At 36.9% G+C, this 12,936-nt stretch overlaps 1 protein-coding gene across 1 annotated transcript; it reads left to right on the top strand.

The window, feature by feature from the left end:
* Positions 1 to 12,198: 12,198 nt before the first annotated feature.
* On the top strand, positions 12,199 to 12,702 carry LOC142165450 (uncharacterized). Its single transcript, XM_075224002.1, has one exon. It carries the CDS (start codon positions 12,199 to 12,201, stop codon positions 12,700 to 12,702), a length of 504 nt encoding a protein of 167 aa, XP_075080103.1.
* The last annotated feature ends 234 nt before the right edge of the window (positions 12,703 to 12,936 follow it).

Below are 12,936 nucleotides of genomic sequence, written 5' to 3'. Positions count from 1 at the left end.
CGCCTTTAGCTTTTTTTGGGAGATGTTCGAAGGATTAGCAAATCAAATTTGTGCCAGAGATGGAGGTTGTTTTGGCTAAAGCATCAGCAACCTGATTGCCTTCTCTATAATAGTGTTGGATTGTTGCATTTGCATGCTGGACCAAATTTGTAATTCTCTCCACCACCATCTTTAGCTTCATGTTCTTGTTTCCATCTAGATTGACCATGATTACTATGATATTTGAGTCAAGATCGAGAACAAAATTAGTGAAACCTAACTGGTTACACCACTTTCCTCCGAACTCAGCAGCTCGAGCTTCAGCCATGTTATGACTGCCACAGTCAATCGATATTGCGAATGCCATGATGCAATTTCCCTCCTCATCTCTGATGATTCCTCCTATACCAGCTTTCCCACTTTCCTTGATGTAACTTCCATCTGTGTTAATTTTGACCTTGCCATGGGGCGGAGGATGCCACTGAACTTGCCTCCATGTTTGGACAGGTTTCAATCTTTCAATCTCGAGTAACAATTGCATACCAGATGAGACATAATAACCGTGTTGCCTAAGTATCCGAAACCGTAGAGCAACAAGATGGAGGTCAGTTTCATCAGCTTCACCGTTCAATTCGTCATAACAGCTATAGATAAAGGCCAGTTACTCCTCAATCTCATGTTCAAAATGGTACGCTACTCCAAGACACTGGATTGCGTTTATTAGGTCCAGATTCTGCAATGATTTGAGGGAGACACCTCTAGCATTTTTCTCACTTCTTCTTTTAGGTCTTCATGCTGTTTCTTTTCACATTCATTGGCTCCCTGTGCAAGTACATAAATATAACTTCTCTTTTTTATAACTTGGTGCTCTCACATTCAGACATCTTGAGTTCGAGTACACCGATTAACAAAAAAGAATTTTCATGGCCCATGAAAATGAATCAAATCCGCACGTGAGGGGTATGTTGAGACACAATTAAATAAATAAAAGTGTGCTCTATCTAACTGTTTAAAATTTTAGATGAAATGGTCATATACTTCAACTTTTACGAACAGATGGATCAATAGAATTGCTTCAACTGAAAATAAATGAACAAACGAATAGCTAGTATATATTGTGCTAAAAACAAGAAGAATTAATATGCAAAAAAAAAAAAAAAAAACTAGTTTCTTAATATACAAATTTACCGAGAGATGAGCATAGGCAAGAAAATGATCTCCCCAAACAGTCGGATGATGATTTCCGCAGCGCCGTGTAACCTCAGCCTCACCAGCAAACCCATCCACTTTCCTTCTTCTTTTAAAGGAGTAAAAAGGAAAATAACCAAAAAACGAACTTATGGTCATCATGCAGTAAAAATTTATTTGCACCGGGTGTTAGAACATATTCTATACGAAGAAAATATAGCAATATAATACTTTACTTCTATAAAGAAATGTACTATTATATGAATTGAGCTTGATGAAGTAAAATAGGAACATACCTTTTAATTACCAGTTCTTGGCTCTTCGCCAAATGCAAAGTAGTGTGACTTAGGCTTGGCTTAAAAACTTAAAAAGTGAATTGAGAAACTGAACATGATTTCCTTACTATTTATAAAGCTTTAGAATACTAGTAATAAATGTTGTTGTTGTTTCTTGTATAGTACTTCTTATTTGGTATAAATATGGAATGATGTAACTGAAACAAAAATTAATTCGAGCCCACTGAATTCACAGTGTTTTCTTAAGTAATTTAATCTCCTCCTAGTACCCAAGGTTATGGATTATTTCCTCCCAGAATAGAACGAATTACACACTGGTGTAGCGGTACTTCAAACCCCAGTATTTCAGCGAACGCAAAGTTCGGCAGCAAATCACACTTACAGTTGCTTTGTTTGTAGTTTTAAAACAATGCAGAACAAGGGAGGAGAACTCAGAAGTCAAATGAAAATTCTGAGAGGAAGGAATGCAATGTATAGCCGATGTTGAATTCTTACTGAAGAGGATATCAGATTGCAATTCGTTTTTTCAGTGTATACAAAGTGTAGTTTGAGTGTATACAGAGTGTATATCAATTATATACAGAGTGTATATCAATTGTATACTGAGTGCTTCGAGTGTTTTTTTCTGTGTGTTCTTCTTTCTCTACAACTTCTGCTCTATTTATAGCAGCCATGTGAGAGAAATCCGCCCCCTTCATGATGGAACAAGCATTAGGATATCATGGAGGAAGCACTTACATGGTGGAATGAACACTTGCTTGGTGGGAGGAGCACCTGGCCATGGTGGGAGGTGCACTAGGCATCTTGTTGCTTTCTTGGTGCAACACAATACACGGATTGGAAAACATCCGTTACAAACACGGATTATATCACGTTAATATTCACTATTAACAAATAAATTTGGTCCAAATAATTAATCAATCGATCGATCATTTGATCAAATCCAAATCCAAATCCCATTTCCCATTCACTCTCATTTTAAGACTATTTCATCTTAAACAAAAACTCAACAATCCAAAACTCAACAATCCTCCACATGAATGGGGAATGGCTATATCACGGAAGTATGCATGAAAAACTTGTGTGATTTGCAAGCAAGAATTAATTGTATCTGGATAAGTAGGTTTCCCTTGGAACTTTCCGTAGTGAACTTATATCGGATAGACTCGGTCAATCGGAAGATTTGATATCTTTGAACCGTCGAACTTTAGTGTATACCTAGACAACCATAAGTCACACAATCAATCCCTTAACCGTCTTTGGTTCTCATTGTTGTGTTCGTTTCAGCAATGAACACTGCCTGGTTTCATAAGTGCGTAGAGAATTGGCCTTGCAAAATTCTCCTTGAAGCGGCTAACACTTCACACTTACATAGGTGATTCCTAAACGTGTCATCCCGTAGATACACTATTTGATATACCCTGTATCAAATTTAGAAATCATTAAAAAGCCTTAATATTTTATCCTTGGTACTGAACATTGTCTCATCACGAGAATGGACTAAAAAATTTTATTGACAATGTTGAACCGTCATTAATGACTTTGTTTGATCTCCTTGAACCTAGATCTTGGGATCTCCAGTCTTCTAGGTAGAGTTACCGCCACAATGACTTGTTCTCGGCCATAGTCACATTCCCCTCGATGATTTCTCAACTACCTCTCTAGTTAAGCCTTTTGTAAGTGGATCCGACACATTATCACTTGACTTTACATAGTCAATCGTGATAATTCCTCTAGAGAGAAGTTGCCTAACGGTTTTATGTCTTCATCGTATATGACGAGATTTACCGTTATACATAACGCTCCCAGCCCTTCCAATTGTAGAGCGGGCAATACATGTTTGTTTGGACGACTTCCAAGATACCGCTCCTCCACCAATAGTGAATACATATCCACTTGTGGACTTCGAATCAGTTGAACCGGTGATCCAATTTGCATCACAATATCCTTCAATCACCGCAGGATATTTACTGTAGTGCAAATCAAAGTTTTGGGTATGTTCTAAGTATCCCAAAACTCGTTTCATTGTCATCCAATGAGATTGACCTGGATTGCTCGTGTATCGACTTAGTTTACTTATAGCACAAGCTATATCTGGTCGTGTACAATTCATGATGTACATTAAGCATTCCAACACACGAGCATAATCCAATTGTGATATGCTTTGGCCTTTATTCTTTGCTAGTGCAAGATTTACGTCAATTGGAGTCTTAGCAACTTTAAAGCCCAAGTGCTTGAATTTTTCAAGTACTGTCTTAATATAATGAGATTGTGACAATGCCAGACCTTGAGGAGTCTTTTGGATCTTAATCCCCAGAATTAAATCCGCAATTCCCAAGTCCTTCATATCAAACTTGCTAGTTAGCATACGCTTAGTAGCATTTATGTTGGCAATGTTATTACTCATTATCAGCATATCATCCACATATAGGCAAACAATGACTATGTGATTTGGAACATTTTTAATGTACATACATTTATCACATTCATTTATCTTAAAACCATTTGACAACATTGTATGGTCAAATTTCGCATGCCATTGTTTGGGTGCTTGTTTTAGTCCGTAAAGGGACTTAACAAGTCTACATACCTTATTTTCTTTACCTGGAACCACAAACCCTTCAGGTTGTTCCATGTAAATTTCTTCCTCCAACTCTCCATTTAAGAAGGCCGTTTTAACATCCATTTGATGAATTTCAAGACCATACACTGCAGCTAATGCTACTAACATCCGTATGGACGTAATCCTTGTAACTGGGGAGTATGTATCAAAGTAGTCAAGACCTTCTCGTTGTCTATACCCTTTGACAACAAGTCTTGCCTAAAATTTATCAATAGTGCCATCATCTTTCATTTTTCTCTTAAAAATCCATTTAGAACCCAAAGGTTTATTTCTAGGAGGAAGATCAACCAATTCTCATGTATGGTTGTTCAATATGGATTCTATTTCACTATTGACAGCCTCTTTCCAGAACAATGATTCCGAAGAAGACATAGCTTCTTTAAATGTTCGAGGCTCATTTTCCAATAAGAAAGTCACAAAATCTGGTCCAAACGAAGTAGACGTTCTTTGACGTTTACTACGTCTTGGATCCCCCTGATTAAATGTACTTTCTTTTGTTTCTTCCCGAGGTCGTTTAGATCCTTCACCAATCGACTCGCATTCCTTTTTATATGGATATATATTTTCAAAGAACTCAGCATTATCTGATTCTATAACCGTATTATTATGAATGTCGAGATTTTCTGATTTATGAACCATAAATCGATATGCTTTACTATTAGTCGCATATCCTATGAAAATACAATCAACTGTTTTCGGTCCTACTTTTACCCTTTTGGGTTTAGGAACTTGCACTTTTGCCAAACACCCCCACACTTTAAAATAATTCAAGTTGGGCTTCCTTCCTTTCTATTTTTCATATGGAATGGATTGTGTTTTGCTATGGGGCACTCGATTTAGTATTCGGCTGGCCGTAAGAATGGCTTCCCCCCACAAGTTCTATGGCAAACCAGAACTTATCAACAATGCGTTCATCATCTCCTTTAATAAATGATTTTTTCTTTCCACAATCCCATTGGATTGGGGCGTGTAAGGGGCTGTTGTTTGATGAATAATTCCATATTCTAAACATATTTGTTCAAAAGGAGATTCATATTCACCACCCCTATCACTTCTTATCATTTTGATTTTCTTGTTAAGTTGCGTTTCAACTTCATTTTTGTATTGCTTGAATGCGTCTATTGCTTCATCTTTACTATTAAGTACGTAAACATAGCAATATCGAGTACTATCGTCAATAAAAGTTATGAAATACTTCTTTCCACCGCGAGATGGTATTGATTTCATGTCACAAATATCTGTGTGAATTAAGTCTAAAGGATTTGAATTCCTTTCAACCGACTTATAAGGATGTTTAACATACTTAGATTCCACACATATTTGACATTTTGATTTTTCGCATTCAAACTTAGGCAATACTTCCAAGTTAATCATTTTTCGCAAGGTTTTATAATTGACATGACCCAAACGTACATGCCATAAATCATTTGACTCAAGTAAATAAGAAGAAGCTGAAGTTTTATTATTAGTTTCAACAACTATTACATTCAGCTTAAAAAGGCCCTCAGTAAGGTAACATTTTTCTACAAACATTTCATTCTTACTAATCACTACCTTGTCACATACAAAAACGCACTTGAAACCGTGCTTTACAAGAAGTCCAATAGAGATTAAGTTTTTCCTAATCTCGGGAACATGAAGGACGTTGTTCAAAGTCATGACCTTGCCAGAAGTCATCTTGAGAAATATCTTACTGTATCCTTCAATGTTTGCTGTAGCAGCATTTCTCATAGAGAGCGTCTCTTCGGGTCCAGCAGAAGCATATGTAGAAAATGCTTCCCTCACAGCACAAACATGGCGAGTGGCTCCAGAATCAATCCGCCACTCCTTTGGGTTTCCTACCAGGTTGCATTCAGAAAGCATGACGCACAAGTCATCAACATCATCATGCTTTTCTACCATATTTGCTTGACCCCTTTGCTTGTCTTTCTTCCGAGCACGACACTCCGTAGATTTGTGTCCGATTTTCCCATAGTTGTAGCAGTTTCCACTGAACCGCTTCTTGCTTGGGTTGTATTTCGGACCAGAAGCCTTCTTTCTCTTTTTGTTATCTTCAACAATATTTTTTCCCATTATTGTTGAATTTCCACGGCCTCTCCTTTCAGCAGCTTTATTATCCTCTTCGATTCTCAATCGAACAATGAGATCTTCAAGGGACATCTCCTTTCGTTTGTGTTTCAAATAATTTTTAAAGTCCTTCCACAATGGAGGCAACTTCTCAATTATTGCTGCTACTTGGAATGCCTCATTGATGACAAGACCTTCAATGAAAATTTCGTTAGTAAAATTACTAAAAATTTTACTTTCAACATTAGCATTCATTTGAAATACACCTTCAGCAAGTAGATCATGAATAATCACTTGTAACTCCTTGACTTGGGTAATAACAGACTTGCTATCTACCATTTTGTAGTTCAAAAATTTTGCAGCGACGAATTTCTTCATCCCGACATCTTCAGTTTTGTATTTCTTTTCAAGCGCATTCCACAATTCTTTTGACGTCTCCACGCCACTGTATACATTATACAGATTATCCTCCAGTCCGCTAAGAATATAATTCCTGCACAAGAAGTCAGAATGCTTCCACGCCTCAATCACGAGAAAGCTATCATTCTCTGGAGTTTCATCTGGAAGATCAGGAACATCTTCCTTGATGAACTTCTGTAGACATAACGTAGTCAAGTAGAAGAACATCTTTTGCTGTCAGCGCTTGAAATCCATCCCGGAAAATTTTTCGGGTTTCTCTGCCGGTGCCAACGCCGGAGTTCGACTTGTCGATGCGTTGGCAGTCATCATCGGAACAGCTTGATTTCCGTCATTCGCCATTTTTACTGTAAAAATGACACAAACGTTTAATAAGCATTTAAAACTGGAGTAAAAAATCACGTAGATTTTAATCTCCAACGAAACGCCACGAAGGCTTTACTCTCCAAATGGGAGTACACAATACCACAAATGTTTTAAGTTTCCAGAATAATAAAAGTAACACAAATACAGAAATTAAAATTATTAAATTCCTTAAGCTTGTTGTTGTTGTTTCCTGTATAGTACTTCTTATCTGGTATAAATATGGAATGATGTAACTGAAACAAAAAATAATTTGAGCCCACTGAATTCACAGTGTTTCCTTAAGGAATTTAATCCCCTCCTAGTACCCAAGGTTATGGATTATTTCCTCCCAGGATAGAACGAATTACATACTGGTGTAGCGGTACTTCAAACCCCAGTATTTCAGCGAACGCAAAGTTCGGCAGCAAATCACACTTACAGTTGCTTTGTTTATAGTTTTAAAACATTGCATAACAAGGAAGGAGAACTCAGAAGTCGAATGAAAATTCTGAGAAGAAGGAATGCAATGTATAGCCGATGTTGAATTCTTACTGAAGAGGATATAAGATTGCAATTCATTTTTCCAGTGTATACACATTGTATACAAAGTGTAGTTTGAGTGTATACAGAGTGTATATCAATTATATACAGAGTGTATATCAATTGTATACTGAGTGTTCCGAGTGTTTTTTTCGGATGTGTTCTTCTTTCTCTACAACTTCTGCTCTATTTATAGCAGTCATGTGATAGAAATCTGCCCCCTCCATGGTGGAACAAACATTAGGATATCATGGAGGAAGCACTTACATGATGGAATGAACACTTGCTTGGTGGATGAACACTTGACCATGGTGGGAGGTGCACTAGGCATCTTGTTGCTTTCTTGGTGCAACACAATACACGGATTGAAAAACATCCGTTACAAACACGGATTATATCACGTTAATATTCACTATTAACAAATAAATTTGGTCCAAATAATTAATCGATCGATCGATCATTTGATCAAATCCAAATCCAAATCTCATTTCCCATTCACTCTCATTTTAAGACTATTTCATCTTAAACAAAAACTCAACAATCCAAAACTCAACAATAAATACATATGCAAAGTATATCTAGATGGAGTAATTATTAACAGTCAATGAGAGAAAGTCGTCGATAAGGAGAGGTCAGGTACCAATTTGATAGTGCCTATCTAACCACCACCCCCCCCCCCACCTCCCCCGGGTTTTTGTTGGCTTCTCCAGAAGAATCAAATTAATCGCTTCCCATAAACATTCGGCGGCTAAATCGCTCCAGAAGAATACAACAAACGGAACATATAGAATATTCTAATTTGTAATATAGTATTCAAACCAAACATAAAATAATATTCTAATTTAAAATATAATATTCTAACAAAACATAAAATAATATTTTAATTTAGAATAAAATACTCAAACTAAACGTACCACATTTGGAATACAATATCCAAACATAATATACTACAATATTCTAATTTGGAATACAATATTCAAACCAAACATACTACAGTATCCGAGCCAAACATACGATAATTTTCTAATTTGGAATATAATATCAAACTAAATATGCTACATTATTCTAATTTGAAATACAATATCAAAACGAAATATACTACAGTATTCTATTTTGGAATATATAGTATTCTATTTTGGAATACAGTAGTTATATATACATGGTAAAAAAATTATTAAGCAGGTATACATAGTAAAATAAATATTTTAATTGTATGCGGTGTTAATTGATATTTTAACGGGCACACCGCGTAGATTATCCAAGAATGAAATCGCTTCTCAGAAAGGTGTGTGCTAAGCCCCATCACTCAAAGCATTCAAATGTTTGGGCTATCCAGAAGAATCAAATCACTTCTCCATTAAAAAAAATTATGTACATTATCAAATTATTATAAGATAATTACACATAAATACTACTAGTTCGTAACCAAATAAACTATATTAAGTGTAACTATAATTGTTGTTTAGGAAAAGGAATTAAATGAATTGTTATCATTAAATCCAGTTCCTTTCATCTTTGTCAGATAGTTATCCTCTCCCAGGAAATACATTACGTGCTTCAATGGTACATGATGATTGATGGCCCGTGGTGCATTGGAGGTGACTTCAATGTTATTTTGGATCCGGCAAAGAAACAGGGTGGTCGACCTCACAGAATGTATAAAGGTTTAGATTTCAGCTCATATATGGACAACTGTAAAGCTAAGGATTTGGGTTATGTTGGGCCTAAATTCACTTGGTGCAATAATTGGGAAGCTAGAAGAAGAATTTGGAAGAGGCTTGATTGAGTCTTTGTTAATGACTTGTGGTGCCAGATTATGCAAAATAATGTTGTCAAGCATCTTCCAAGAACTGGTTCTGATCATAGGCCTTTACTTCTCAAATGCTATAACACAAACAACAATAGTATTAAGTACTTCAAATTCTTGGATTTCTAGACGGAGCAACCTTCCTTCAAGAACCTGGTAGAAGATGTGTGGAACTCTAATATTAGTGGGAATGCCTTGTGGATACTTCAACATAAGCTTAAAAAGCTTAGTAAAAGGCTTACATAATGGTCGAAGAAGGAGATTGGAAATGTATATGAGCATGTTCATCACTGGGAAGCCAAAATAAATGCCCTTGAAGAACTTGATCTACAAAATAATACTAACCTATCTAGAGAGGAGCTTAATCGAGGGCAAGCCGAATACATCAAATGGATGACCATGCAAGACTCTATTCTTAAACAGAAAGAAACATCAAGTGGTTCGAAGAAGGTGATTCAAATACCAAGTATTTCCATAGCCTAATCAGAGAAAGAAGAAGAAGGCTACAACTTCACAAGATCAAAGATCATAGAGACAGATGGGTGGAAGGTGATGATAACATTGCAAAAGCTGCAATTAGACACTTCTACACGAGATTCAACATCAAGCATCAATCCAATGATAAGGATATACTGGAATGCATCCCCAGGATTATCACAGAAGAAGACAACATTGCCCTGACTTCCATACCTAACACAGAGGAAATCAGGGATGCTGTTTTTGATATGGGAGCTAATAGTGCAGCTGGTCCAGATGGCTTTATCGACACCTTTTTTCAGAAATGTTGGGATATAATCAAAGAGGATATCACTAACTTCGTGCAAGAAATTTTCAATGGAAAGAGACTAACCAAGTTCTTCTCACACACTTGCCTGGTTTTACTTCCCAAAGTAGAATCTCCCACTAACTTCTCAGAACTTAGAACCATCAATCTAAGCAATTTCATCACCAAGATCATATCCAAAATTCTTTCGAGAAGGCTAAATCCTATGCTTCATAGAATCATTTCAGAGAACCAAAGTGGGTTTGTCAAAGGAAGATCCATTACGTAAAACATTTTGCTAGCACAGGAGATCACGCAGAACATCAAGAATAAAAACTGTGGGGGAAATGTTATTATCAAATTGGATATGGAGAAAGCATACGATAGAATGTCCTGGAGCTTTATCATGTCAGTTTTGAGGAAATTTGGATTCTCGGAGGAATGGATTGACATCATTTGGGGTCTGGTTAATGGAGTCTGGTACTCTATTATTATTAATGGTAATAGAAGAAGTTTCTTTACCTCATCTCATGGCTTGAAACAGGGAGATCCACTGTCTTATTCTTTGTTCATTATTAGTGCTGAAGTGTTATCCAGGTCGTTGAATAATCTCATCAGCTGTGAAATCTCTACTCCTTTCAACATGAATAACAGAGGTCCAAAGATCAATCATCTTGCATATACTGATTCCATTGTCATATTCTGCCGGGGTAACAACAAATTCATCAAGCTTATCAAGAAACAAATCAGGAGATATGAAAAGGCTTCAGGGAAAAAAGTCAATAATGACAAGAGTTATTTCATCACTTCTCCTAATACCTCTGCCTCCAGGATCAATAAAATAAGGCAAGCATCAGGGTTCATAGATAAAAAGTTTCCTTTCAATTATCTGGGATGTCCAATCTATCATGGAAGGAAAAACACAGTCTTATTTGATGAAATGTTAGCGAAGATTGTTAAAAGGATCAATGGTTGGCAAGGTAAAATTCTATCTCCAGGGGGGGAAATCACACTTATCAAGCATGTATTATAGTCCCTCCCCACTTACACTCTATCTGCCATGAGTCCTCCGAAAGGCACTATTACTCATGGAAAAATATTTTGCAAACTTCTTCTGGGGGTCGACAGATGGGTCAAACAAATATCATTGGAGTTCTTGGCATAATATGTGTCTTCCCAAAGATGAAGGTGGCATTGGAATTAAGAAAATGAAAGATGTTATTGATACTTTTAGTATTAAGAGATGGTGGAGGTTTAGAACACAGAACTCTCTATGGGCCACCTTTCTCAGGGCCAAATATTGCACAAGATCTCACCCGGTAAGTAAATCCATGGTTTCGGCTGACTCCCATGGTTGGCAAAACATATTAAAGACCAGACAAAAGGTGGAATTTCACATCAAATGGAGCATTCAAAATGGCTCCTCAAGCTTTTGGTGGGATAATTGGACGGGTGATGGTCCACTTGCCCATCAGGTCCAAGGCATCAGGAAATCGGCCAAAACTCAGGTGAAGGAATTCTTAACAAAATGGGCAATAGGACATCAACAGGTTAAACCAGGTTCTTCCTTCTCACATCACTGATTTTATTTGTAGAATTGATATTGGTAATGACGCAGAAGATGATTTCCCTATTTGGACCTAGTCGGATGATGGAAAGTTCTCAAATAATTCAGCATGGCATTTAATTAGACATAAAAAAACAAAAAATAATTTTTTAAAGAATGTTTGGCATCAGGCAATCCCTTTTAAAATGTCCTTTCTAACTTGGAGAATTATGAAAAGAAAATTACCTTTTGATGACATGATTAGTAAGTTTGGTACTAATATTGTTTCGAGATGTTCTTGTTGTAGTGTCCCATAGGTGGAATCCATGCAACATGTTTTCGTGGAAAGTGAAGCTGCAAAGCACATTTGGAAGAATATTGGCAGCTCTTTGGGTATTATTCACCCAAATGCACCTATTGTGGCAATCTTCAAGAATTGGTGGGATGCAAAAACAAAGAATAAAATCCATGGCCTGGTTCTATAAGCTGCACCAACTCTTATTTGCTGGAAAATCTGGAAATAAAGAAGTTCAAGTAGATATGGCACACAAAGGAAATTTCATCACAATGTCATGAAACATCAGGTGATATGGAATCTCAAATCCATGGTAACCAAGCTCATGCCAAATGGAGACCCCACACCACTGGCCTTCCCTTTGCTACAAAATTGAAAGATTGAAACCTGTCCAAACATGGAGGCAAATTCAGTGGCATCCTCCGCCCCATGGCAAGGTCAAAATTAACACAGATGGAAGTTACATCAAGGAAAGTGGGAAAGCTAGTATAGGAGGAAACAACAGAGACGAGGAGGGAAATTGTATCATGGCATTCGCAATGTGGATTGACTGTGACAGTCATAACATGGCTGAAGCTCGAGCTACTGAGTTCGGAGGAAAATGGTGTAACCAGTTCGGTTTCACTAATTTTGTTCTCGAACTTGACTCAAATATCATAGTAATCATGGTCAATCAAGATGGAAACAAGAACATGAAGCTAAAGATGGTGGTGGAGAGAATTACAAGTTTGGTCCAGTATGCAAATGCAACAGTCCATCACTGTTTTAGAGAAGACAATCAGGTTGCTGATGCTTTAGCCAAAACAGCCTCCATCTCTGGCACAAATTTGATTTGACAATTCTTCGAACATCTCCCAAAAGAAGCTAAAGGCGCCTTCATTATAGATAAGTGGCAAATGCCTAGTATCAGAACAAAATATGAGAAGAACAATTTTTTTGTTAGTTGAATATGATGTATATATAGGTATGGCAGTAGATTGGTAGAATAATCTGCTGTCCTTTTTGGGTGATAGGAATCACCATGTTGTATTTAGTTCTGAGGTAAGGTATAGTCCCCCTCACTGATCTTT

Source organism: Nicotiana tabacum, chromosome 10, assembly GCF_000715075.1.
Source record: "Nicotiana tabacum cultivar K326 chromosome 10, ASM71507v2, whole genome shotgun sequence".
Classification (NCBI taxonomy): domain Eukaryota; kingdom Viridiplantae; phylum Streptophyta; class Magnoliopsida; order Solanales; family Solanaceae; genus Nicotiana; species Nicotiana tabacum.
This window is presented reverse-complemented; position numbering and strand designations above follow the sequence as displayed.